The sequence below is a fragment of the Aedes albopictus genome, chromosome 3 (assembly GCF_035046485.1).
Source record: "Aedes albopictus strain Foshan chromosome 3, AalbF5, whole genome shotgun sequence".
In the NCBI taxonomy this organism is placed as follows: Eukaryota; Metazoa; Arthropoda; class Insecta; order Diptera; family Culicidae; genus Aedes; species Aedes albopictus.
This window is the reverse complement of record NC_085138.1, coordinates 52,243,118-52,255,246: the sequence shown is the minus strand read 5'-3', so window position 1 is coordinate 52,255,246 and position 12,129 is coordinate 52,243,118. Positions and strand designations below refer to the sequence as shown.

Genomic DNA, 12,129 nt, shown 5'->3' with positions numbered 1-12,129 from the left:
GAACGTGAATCGTTCAACTCCCCAGACGACAGCGAGTGCCTTGTTGAGGCCATTAGCAAGCTACCGGGGTGTTTGCATGGCACCATACCGGCCGACAAACAAGCCCTACGCCGAGACCCAAACAAACCTCATCCGCACTACTCCGAAATGACTACACTTACCTACCTATTTTATCATTGTCATTCTATTATACACAAAGTTATGGCATTGTTATGGTTTACCTCTCTAAGCATTGTTTCCTTTTGTTCGAATTTTGTATAACAATTAACACAATATTGTATTCAACATTTCCATGCAACAATACGATAGCAGAACATCTATATATATAAAAATGAGTTTGAAATCCCTTTGAGGCAACAAAACTCACGAACGGGTGAACCGATCAGCATGACTCTTGCACGGTTCGATTTGTATTCATGGTGGCTGTGTTTATATATAAAAAAAGTTATGAAAATCAACTAGAAAAGTAAGAAAATTGATAAAGTACTGATTTTTCATGAGCTGGGAAGGAAAGCAACACCATCGAAATGATACCAATCTAGAGTGCGATGACTTTGTGAGCTCAACAGTTGTCAAACCACCACAGCTTGGCAAGACAACGTTTGCCGGGACAGCTAGTTCTTTATAATAACAATAGGGGACAGCTGATTATAAATAGGTCATCATTTATTGTACGAGTCAGGCTGAAATAAATTGTAGAAGAAGAAGTTTCTCTTTTTTTAACCCTCCGGATAGTATCCGCGACAACATGCCTCCTTATGAGTTTGAGGATACTTCTGTTCTGTGGTCGTTAAAGATTTAGATGCACATGCCAAGATTCGTGGAATACCATCCTTGTTAAACTGGACTAAAACCGCTCCGAGGCCTATTGCTGAGGCATCAACGAACAGCTCAGTTTTATCTGTTGCACAATAGTAGCCTAGTTTCTTGATGGAATGCAGTGCATTGGTTTGCAAACATTTGAATTCTCGATCCTCCTCCGGCGTCCAGTAGAATACATCAGCATTGGCTAGAGCGCGTAGTCTTTCAGTTTTTGTAGCACGGTTGAGGATAAATTTGTCGATATAGGTAATAAGCCCTAGAAAGCTATGATGATGATGATTAACCTGGGCTTGTTAGGGGAATATCTGTAAATAAAAGAAAATCGGGTTAAGTACGGTTCCTTTGAATTCCACTAAGAATTTGCATCCTTTGACAGATACGTATTTCGACCTCAACTGTAAGGTCGTCTTCAGTGTCTTGTACTTGACTTGTCGAGTCAAGTACAAGACACTGAAGACGACCTTACAGTTGAGGTCGAAATACGTATCTGTCAAAGGATGCAAATTCTTAGTGGAATTCAAAGAAACCGTACTTAACCCGATTTTCTTTTATTTCCTAGAAAGCTTTTAACTTCTGAACACGTTTCAGGCTGTCGGAAGTTTCGAATAGCGTCCAGTTTTCCCTCATCTATCTGCCATCCGTCGGGGGTCACGACAAAGCCAATGAATTTTACGGATTGGCTAGCGAATACGCATTTTGTAGAGTTGATCTTTACATTATGCTCTTCGAGTCGCGCCAAGACTACTGCCAGATTTGTGTCATGTTCTTCTTTGGTTTTTCCATGGACAAATATGTCATCTAAATAATTTTTGACCCCTTTGCAGCCGGCTAGAATCTTTCTTTGCAACACCTCCTGGAAGATGTCCGGCGCATTACAAAGCCCAAATGGGAGTCGGACATAACGGAACATACCGAACTCCGTGAAAAAGTTTGTCAAGTGACGGCTGTCCTCATGAAGCTCTATGTGAAAAAAGGCGTTCGTTAGGTCGATTGTTGAAAACCAGTTTGAACCGTTCACATCGACAAGGATCTTCTCAAGGGTTGGCATGCTGAATGGTGTGCGGTTAATGTAGCGGTTAGGGCCACGCAAATCTATGACGAGCCGAATATCGTCTCGTCCCTTTGGCACTACCAACATGGATGAGCAAAACGAAGTATCCATGTTTTCGGTGACTCTTTCGATAATATTGGCCGATAGTAGCTGTTGAAGTCGGTTTTCAACCAATGGCTTCACAGCTGGCGGAATACTCATAAATATGTTTCTGCAAGGGGGTTTCGTTTTGTCGTAGCTAATTTGGATTGGTGGCATGTTGAATTTTGGGAATATTTCATTCTCTTCAACCATAGCAATATCTCTCGCGGTATTCAACGGAAACTGGGAAGGTTCAGATGACACCGGGACTTGCAATCCCAGCTGAAGCACACTGTACCGAGTTGCTGTGTGTCTGCCCAGGAGGGATCTACACTCGTCCACCACGTAAAATTTCTCTAGCAGGATGGGGCGATCCTCTGATAAGTACAGGAGAGCTTCGAACGTACAGAGTACTTTTATATCTCCGGCTGACGCGTATGCCTTGAGTGGACGGTCGGGTCGTTCCTGGATGTTGTATACGCCTTCTCTGTATTCATGGTTGTCGAGAAGCACCTTGAATGATTCCTCGGTTAAGGTATTCACCTGGGCTCCGGAATCAATAAGAAATGTGCAGTTCATTCCTGATACCTTCGCCACAATTAATCCACAGTCATTTATATTTTTTGATAATTGGTTCGAAACCCCGAAACACGGCATCGGAGTTTTGTTTGGTATCTGTCAATTAAATATCAAATATTATGAAATTGCAATTTCTAATGAAAACGAAGTCAAGTCATACTACTATGGGTTCATGAAGAGACATTAACACGAGTTTTAAATGTGTTTTATTCCACTTGTGAATTTATTGCAACAAGTTTCATAAACAGTTCAATTTGGGAACTAATTCAACGTTAAATAACTTCATTTGTAATTAAAAGTGTATGAAATGATCGATTAATTAATACATCTTGTCACCTACATCGGCTTCCTTTGGTCGCTCTTCCTCCTTTGTGGTTTCTTCCTCGTCCACCAATGCGATTCTCTTCGATTCGATACCCGAGTTATCTGATTCGCTCTGTCGTTTGCTGCCACTCCGGATAAGTGTCTTGCAGGCCCGCTTGAAGTGACCTTTTCGGCCACATTTCAAACTTGTCTGATCAATCGCAACGCAATCGCTAGGTTTATGGAACATGCTGTTGCACCTGAAGCAGCGTTCTCCACCTGGAGCTTTCCATCCGGACATCCCAGGTCGCCTGGCACCTAGCTCATCCCAACGTCGAGGCTGATGATTTCCAAAACGCCCAAGGTTCGATGGAGCACGTGAGAAGCGCTGCTGACTTATTCCTTGACTAACGCTTACCGAAGCGACTGTGGCTTGTTCTGCAATTCCGTGTCTGAGGCGGTAGTACTCCTCGTTCATGGCGACGGCTTGAATTTCACGAACTTTGTCAATTAGCTCGGTTAGCGTTCCCTTACGGCTGAGCATCCGTAGCGCAGCTGTTCGCACTTCTTTGTTCCTTGCCTGTTCTGCCACGGTGCTGACAATCTCCTCAAATTCCTTTTCGGTACCATAATCGCACATTCTGGCTATGGCACCCACCCTCATAATGAACGAAACATCGGATTCGTCTGGTTTCTGATTCATCATTGCTAACTTGCGTCGCTGGAGCATGATGTCCGAGCTAGACCCGAAATATGTCTTGAGCCGGTGCATGGCGTTCGTGAAAGGAAATGCTTGAGGGTTTGGACTGTCCATTGTTGTTGCCGTATTTTTGAAGATCTCCATTAACTTTGCGCCTGCTTTGACCTTAAACACTACAAACTGGGTTGGCTCATCAGTTATTCCGGCGAGTGTCATAGAGTCTACCAGTAGGTCCTTCCACGATTCAAACTCGAATTTCCCGATTCCTTCTCCTTCCACCGACGACTTGCATTCCGGAATATTGATTGTGGAGACCGAAATTTGGTTAACTGACGACATAAAACGTGAGACTTCCATGGTCGGTTCACCTCCACTATTTCGATGCAAGTTCGAAGGGCCAATGCCGTTTCCGAGTTCTACGCCATTCACTTCAACTGTGTTGATTGGAGGTGCCCGTCCACCGTGGCGTCGTGTGCTTGAAGGGCCAATGTCGCTTCCGAACTCTACGCTGTTCGTTTCCATTGCGCTGTTCCCGGGTGCGCAATATGGCGTCGCACCACCATTTCGAAGCGCGTTCGCAGCGCCAATGTCACTTCCGGATTCCAGGCTGTTTACTTCTACCGCGTTATTTCCAGATGCTCTCAACGTTGCCTGGAGCGATAGTATAGTTTCGTGTGCTTTTTCAAGCTCAGTGCGCATCAGCTCAGCTCTAGCTTCCGACGCAGCGAGCTCTTTAACCGCCACGGTTAACTTTGAAGTTTTTTTCACCGTTGTTTCAGATTTCGAAGCTTTTTTTTTTCGTTTTCCTGCAATTGATTATAGAGAAATATGCACATGTGTATTTTTTTTTAGATACATTTTCTGAGCAAGCTTTAGTTTGATTTTTTTTTTGATGATTTTAAAGGGCTTATCACGTATTTTAATTTATTTGCCATGAGAACCGACGCTCCTTTTGTTTTTGGCCTTTTTATTTATTGCGTAATACCTGGAGTCCTCCCACTCCTTTATTTTTTGGTATTTTATTACTATTTTTCTGCCATGAGACCTTCCGCTCTTTTTGTTTTTGGCAAAATGATTTTTTTTCGCTTTTCTTTCTCCGCCATTTTTACGATCTCAATCTTTTGATTCTTTCCGTTTTCTTGTGCCATCATCTTTTTTTTTTGTATCAAGTTTCAGCCAACAGTGTTTTTTTTTTACCACATTCTGCCGCCTTTACATAATTAGTATCAACCTTCACGATTCTCCTGAAGAAAATCGTATTATACTTACCGACTGGGAACGCCTTCAACCACGCCATTGTCGGAACGGTTATCCGCGGGACGCTTGTCCGCGGAACGATTGTCCGCGGAAAGGTTTTCCGGACGCTTGTCCGCCATCTTTTTTCGTCGCGCAAAAATTTCACACGTCCGTGTGCTACAACTATCGTTAACGGAATGCCGAACGAGTCTCTTGGTCAGAACCACAAACCCGACGATGTACTCGAACACTCTTGCTCTCGCTCGTATTCTCTCATTGCTCTTTTCCAATCGATCTCGCAGTTTGGTTGGGCTCTATTCAAGGCAGTGGTGCTATACATGCAGATTGGTCTGTAATTGAACACATCTTTGTACTGATAATCATTTAGAAATCTAAAAATGAAGATTTCCGGATTATTTACACACTTATACATATTTGCATGAATTTACAGAGCTTTATACAGAGTTCCATCATAACATGCATAATCTATGTGGCTCTTGCGAACCAACGGTCAAGACTTTTTTTTATGGAGGGTGAAAATAGATATGAAAATATGACCACACTGATTCTACGCATTCCAATGCTTTGCTCTCAGAGCGGGATTCAGGACACGAACGAAACCGAAAGTTCTTGTCAGTGATGCCATATTTGATTATTTTTTTTTTTGATTTAGAAAATTCACTATTAAAATTATTATCACTGATTTAATTTAAATATTAGTATCAGTATTATATATGCTCTCCATCCACCACAGTGAGTACGGTTTTTGCGGCGTAACGTCGTTAAACTTGCGGCAGGAATGATTTTAAATCGCTTGCCAGTGGGTGACACTTTTAGGGGAAACGCAGAAACCGGCACAAAGAACAGAACACCAACAGCGTAGCCACAGTGGAACTACGTTTGGAACGGTGGAAGTTTTCCCCGCTGGCTATCCGGACGTTGTTGTTGCTGGTGGTGTTGGTCGGCATGGTGCGCATATTGCAGTTTTATTTTTATTTATGGATATTCTATTTTATCGTTTGAATGGTATTGGAGAGGGATTTTTTTTGCGAAGAATTTTGCCATTTGTTTCAGGGTGGCTTAAAGTTAGCGTCGATTTATCTTTATGGTTCTTCAACGAGCAAAACTTTCCACTCGGGGAAAATAAGTGCTGAGTCATTTGTTTTGTTGCGTATAGTTACGTTTATTCTTTTTTGACACGGAGCATGGAAATATGATGAGAAATTATTGGGCTTTCAAGGTAGGTGTTAAAAGGGATATCATATTACGTGGCAGACGAGCAAAGGCGATGACATGTGCAGGTTAATTAACTTAGGTCATGAGCATCAAAGCTAATTTTCCTAATGTTCTGTTCAAGGAATATCAACCATACACAACAAGTGTTGACACTGATCGCATTAGTTTCTTTTTTGTAAAATGTTGTATTTGAATACACTTGATTTGCTTTTCGGTGATGGAGAAACGAGATAGGGGAGTTTTGGCAAAGGCTTTTGACAAAGGACGACATATGTCATATCGGTCAAACGACATTTAGTATCGGCAAGTCGAAAGTTTACTGATATTTGATACTTTCTTGCCACGGATGGGTTGATATCCTCATAACCGGCTAATTTTCTTCGCCAGCTCTTCCAGCCTCGTCACTGCAGCTAATTCCCGACCGAAGTCAAGTGGAGTTTGCAGCGGCACACTTCAATGCGTGGAGCAATTACCGTCGTTTCCAACGCGAGGGTGGGATCAACAATAATTAGTTTCCGACCGGTTATTGCCAGGAACCGGGCTGCAGCAGGACAACAATGCGCCTCCGGAGGTTAATTAGCAGAAGTCCTCTTCAATTGGCTTCCGGTCATTGAACGAACCGAAGTGAGGTGGAAGTTTGACGCTTTCTCTCATTTCCAGCCAGCCAACGCAGCAGCGCGCAACTTTGCCGTATCATCAATCTGTGCTGGCCTAGATACAGCATGTGCCTCGCCTCAGAGCCCCCAGGTTGGGAAAACAAACAGCGAAGCCCGGGCCCGTGCGGGTTACTTTCCGTGTAAAGGTGCAAATGCGTTCCGAAGCGTAAACGGCACAACTGGATCTGGTTTGTTTGCCTTTGTTATTATGTATCTACACGAACACTTCTGGGAAGTGAGCAAAGTGTACACACTGATGATAGCTGAGCGTATCGTCGTTGTCGGCTCAGGGCTTCATTAAAAGTTGGCTGTGTAATACTTCGGTACGCGTAGATCACTTCCATAGCAGCATGATGGATCCTCTCCCGTATCGTTTACTAAATGCGTGTGGGAGCGCCGCGGATGATGGATAAGTACCATTATGGAATATAAGCCTATTCCAATCCATTTTTATGCGGAAGGCTTCAACCATTATCGAAGAAGAGCTTCGAGCGCCTAGTATGCTTGGTTAATATTTACTCTTTCAGCTTCATCGGAGATGCCAACACTCTCATTTCACCCCTTTTGTATTCATTGTCACTAACAGGAACAAAAAAGGAAACTTGAAGAATAAGGATGTGTGGTATATGTGCTTTCCAGATTTTTGGAATTCATATCAGGAATATGGGGTAATAGTAAAGTAAAGCGGTAAAGCATAAAATATGAGAAGAACATAAAAATGGCAAAACCAGTAAGCAGTAGTGTACTCGACGTGATTCACTAGTTTTCGAAACAAGATGGTTCTCTAGAGTTGGCCAGAAATAATCCAGAATCCGCAACCAAGCGAACAATCGAGGTAAAAAAAAAATCGGTACCCAAGTATCCACATGCATTATATCATAGCACGTTATCAGTTCTATTTTAGTATCATTAAGGTGAAACTGCATTAAGTTCCCACGACTGATGCAATAATACATTAACTAAACAATAAGAATAATTCATAGTATTGTCGCACAGCAGCATTTTTCTACACATTATATCATTATATAATGTTTGCTTAAGTGCTTCATTGCTTGCTGGCTTTTAATGCAACCTTACTTTAAATAAATGCATTATACAGTAATATGAGAAATGGATAATGTAACGGTTTGAAGTTGATATCTAAATTTGACTTTGTTTATAAAACTATTTGTCGATATTGTAGATACAAAATGGATCGCAGAAAGAAGTGGAAAATGATTCTGAGTAGTGGAAGTTTTAAAAGAAAAAAGAAGAAATATCGTCATATTGATAAAAAAAATAATCAATCCGCAATAAATCCTGAGGCATCCAGCAAGAACCACAAATCTGATCCGGCTGCCGTGGACCATAAACTTGTGGAACACCCGGAATTTGCGGAGCCAAATTCTGCTGTGTCAAAAATCTCACCAGAATCTAACGATGAATCCTTCGGCGATTCTAGTGCTTCCGACAACAACGGCTGTGAAGATGCAGAAACGGTTCCTATGGAGCTTGCACAGAATCAATTTACAATCGTAATGCAATCGAGGAATCCGATAGGAACCTATCGTCATTTCTTCGGAATAGGAGTGCACAATATAATATCAGACAACAAGCCATGAAACCGCTCCTACAAAAACTTAGCAAAGCCAACTGAACATTGCCCAGAGATCCCAGGTGACTTCTGGATTAAACCGTCCATTACTGCCATCGATGGAGGAGTGTATTGGCATCAAGGGATCGGTCCACACGTTCCCCAGCTAACACAAAGTCCTATATGATGTTGAATAGGATAGTAAAGTGGAGGCCATATGCGTACCTGCTTCCATTTAACCGCGTGTAAAGTACGTATATCGCCTCCACTTTTGCATCCTATCCAACATCATATACGATCGTGTGATGACTGGGTCGCTTCATAAGCGGATGGTCATGGGTTCGAACCCAGCCCGGGCACTTGCAATTTTTGTCAGCTGCTCTTCCCCCCGACAGCAGCTGGCACCTGACCCTCTTCGGAGCATATAGCTCTAACGGACCCGGAATTTAGATATCGGCGAACCGCAACTTATAATGGACCCCCAATCGGACTGGAAAAGGAACATCAGCCACACATCAGCATCATCGTGCTCATCATTTTACCATGGACAGGGTAGAAGAATGAAAGAAGCACAAAGGCAATCAGTTCAATGCAGTAGAATAGAATAGAATACCATTTAGACGCTGTACAAAGTGGAAAGGCAGCGTCCAATTGGAATCGCTCACGTAGTACCCTAGTAGACAAGAGAGCTGTAAATTAGATTAAGTGATTAAGAATTTAAAAAAAAAATAACAAGCTTCTTTAAAAAAAACAAGTGCGGCCTATATTGTTTAACATCCACGAGTTGCCAGGAATCAATCCCATGATGGTTGGAATTTTCTACGGTCGCTGCAAACCAAAAAAAGTGGAAGAATATCTAAAGAAGTTTGTGGTTGATATTCTACCTGTACTACATCACGGTGTGATCATAAATGGGTTCCATATGAAAGTTAAAATACGAGCTTTCATATGCGACTCATCAGCAAGAGCGTTCATAAAAGGTAAACAAATTTAAATTTGAGTGTATATCTATTACATAACAGCATGATTTATTTTTGGGAATCGTCAATTTCAACTCTCAGCATAGATGTCTTAAATGTTGCACGATTGGTCAATATTCTTCATTATTAAGAACGAATATATTCTCGAACACGTCAGCAGGCAAAAGAACGGATTTCGAAATCCGATAAGGCCTGTACGAAGAACATCAGCAAGTGTACAAAATAAGAGAAAATGGGAAACTGTGTAAAACAACCAGTTGTTATGCCCCTATTGCATCTTCCAATCGATGTAGTAGAATAAGTGATTGTTTTTGACTCACTCCATCTACTCCATCTAGGAGTAATGAAGAGATTGCTTCTCGCTTTTCGGGATGGCCATAATGGTTTAGACTCGCGTAGGTGGTCAAAGAATGAGGTCGCTTCAATTTCAGATTTACTCTCAGAAGTACAACTACCCGTAGAAATTCACCGGTCAGTACGCGGCATTGACAATGGAAAGCTTCGGAATGCGCCTCATTTTTAAATTACATTGGAATTGTGATCCTCAAACGCTTCGTCGAAGATGAAATGTATGCTATCTTTTCGATTCTCTTCTGTGAAGTTACCATTTGCTCCAGCAACTATTTTCGGCGACTTCTGCCTGTGGCACAAATTCTATTTAAGCAATTTATTACCAAATACTACAGTCAGTTCAATTCAGTTACAAGTAACATACATAACTTGTCTCATATTGTTGATGAGATTCGCCGATTTGGGCCACTACCAACAATTTCGTCTTAGGGTGGATGTACCAATTATGGTACTACCTAAGGAAAACTATTTGTACAAAAATAACGAGAAGATCTACGAATGTCATCAATATGTTAATAGATAGCTAAGTTTCCACACTTTGCAGGAAAAATATAGAAACTTAGCCTGTACCAATTATGGTTACATTTTTTTAACTTAGGTTCCTTTTCGCACTATTTTCATGAATTCCTTATGGGATTAGCCATAACTGGTACACTATGGCGAAAAAGGGTGCAAGGAAGCCGAAATTTTAAGGAAAATGATTTATTTATACCAAAATTTGAGCAAAATGTGGAGCTTAAATGAGTGCAACCATCTTTTGTGAACGTGATCTGTTGTTCACATTTTTTTTTCTTATTGGTTTACACCGTTAAATGGTGAAAATCAACTATGGCAAATGAATGGTACTATAACCATAATTGAAACACTTACCCTACCCATTTGAAAAACATTTACACAAGATCAAGAAGTTGATTCAAACAGGACGACTGCCTTTGAAACAAATAATAAATCGCTTAGCAGAATTGATCAAGAAAATAACAGCACAGCACTTCAAATCCATGTGTTGAAAATCCATCAAAACATGACAGTTCCGAATGCAATTGCTTTAAATTGTCAAGAAGCTTTACCCTGAATCAGCAATTTTCCAACAAATGGTTCCTTACCAGAGATAAAAAGAAGTAGTTTCAATGTGTTTCGCAGACTCAATTGGTATCAACGGATCAGAGCTAGTGACATTTAGTAATCTATTTTCAGAACCTTTCCCATCATCAAACATTTTCTTATTTCATACAAGAGACCTTACCTGTAATAATCAGAAAATGATTTCGGTTAACCAAGTGTTATGCAAATTAGTTGCTATTAATGTGTACAATGACATTGTATTTCTTCCTTTGCATCAAACGTTGCCGAACAAAGAATGCTTGTAAAACCAAGAAAACATTTATTTTAAATACACGCATGTTCGAAAACGAAATGAAAACAACCAATTCATCAGTTCGTATATGCTTTACGTAGAAACTTGTCTCTACAACTTTGGTTCTAGTTTCAGGACGGTCTCGTCCAAGAATTCAACGATCATTTCCTGTGAGTAAATGTGATCATTCATTGTTGATTGTTGACCTGAGTTATTCATCGCCGGCGTTATCATCCTTTTCTTCATCGTCATCATCCAAGTCTTGTTTATCCTTCATATCCTCGAGTCGCTGCTTGGAATTGCGAATGCATTGCTTGAGGAACTTGTGACAAGATTCCAAGCTAACTAGCTCATCAGCGTTGAAAACGGATTGAAAGAAAAGATCGATAAATTTGCTGTATTTCGAAAAAGCAATCTTTGGTCTCAAGCTTTCGTTTGGGTCTTTTCTCTTACTAACTCCAGTCCACGAACATTCGCGTAGAAACTGACGGTCAATGAAATAATCAATGAGTTGCAAACACACGGTTTGTCCAGCTCCCGTAAACCGGTGCTTTCCATGTATTTTCCCCATCGATCGAACAACGTTAGCCACGAAACTGTCGTTCTTGCACTTCTCCTCAATAGCATCCAATTCAGCAAGATTCTTAACTGGTTCGAACTCATTTGTCTTGATATCGATCGAGTCTTCGTCATCAGCTTTCTGTGTGGTATATGTCTGACAATAAGCATCTCTCAGTGTGTTTAGAGTCTTATCCCCCTATATGTCAACAGACAACTGATAACGCACGCACATTCCCCACCCAGTGTAACGCCCACGCTATCGAGTGATAGCTGCTGATGACATCACAGCAGGCCACGACTCTTCCTCTTTCTTTGGTCAGCGTTCGACCACGTCGGACGTGCAGTGTATCGGGTCGCTGCGCTGGGCGATTCTCATCGAGGACCAACAGCTAAATTCCCACAATGGCAATCCTGCCAGGTTTTATTGCGACTTTTTTTTTGCAATAAACTCAAACATAGGTGAGAATCGCTCAGCCAGTTAAGTAAAATTAAAAGTGAAAATGATTAAAAAATGCAGATCGTGGTGAAGCGGCAGGTATGAGTTTGTTTTTTTTTCGTTCAAGATGTGCAAAGGAGTGTCACGTCGTTCACCGAATAGAAGTTTTAGATTGAAAATACAAAAGACGCGTCGCGAGGACCGTCCGAA

At 41.4% G+C, this 12,129-nt stretch overlaps 2 protein-coding genes across 3 annotated transcripts in view; one reads left to right on the top strand and one right to left on the bottom strand.

The window, feature by feature from the left end:
* Positions 1–12,129, top strand: part of LOC109398757 (neural cell adhesion molecule 2) — a 642,607-nt gene that overhangs the window by 204,132 nt on the left and 426,346 nt on the right. The window lies entirely within an intron of this gene.
* Positions 2,630–3,907, bottom strand: LOC109409777 (uncharacterized). The gene has a single exon (XM_019683285.3). It carries the CDS (start codon positions 3,891–3,893, stop codon positions 2,853–2,855), a length of 1,041 nt encoding a protein of 346 aa, XP_019538830.2. The 5' UTR covers positions 3,894–3,907; the 3' UTR covers positions 2,630–2,852.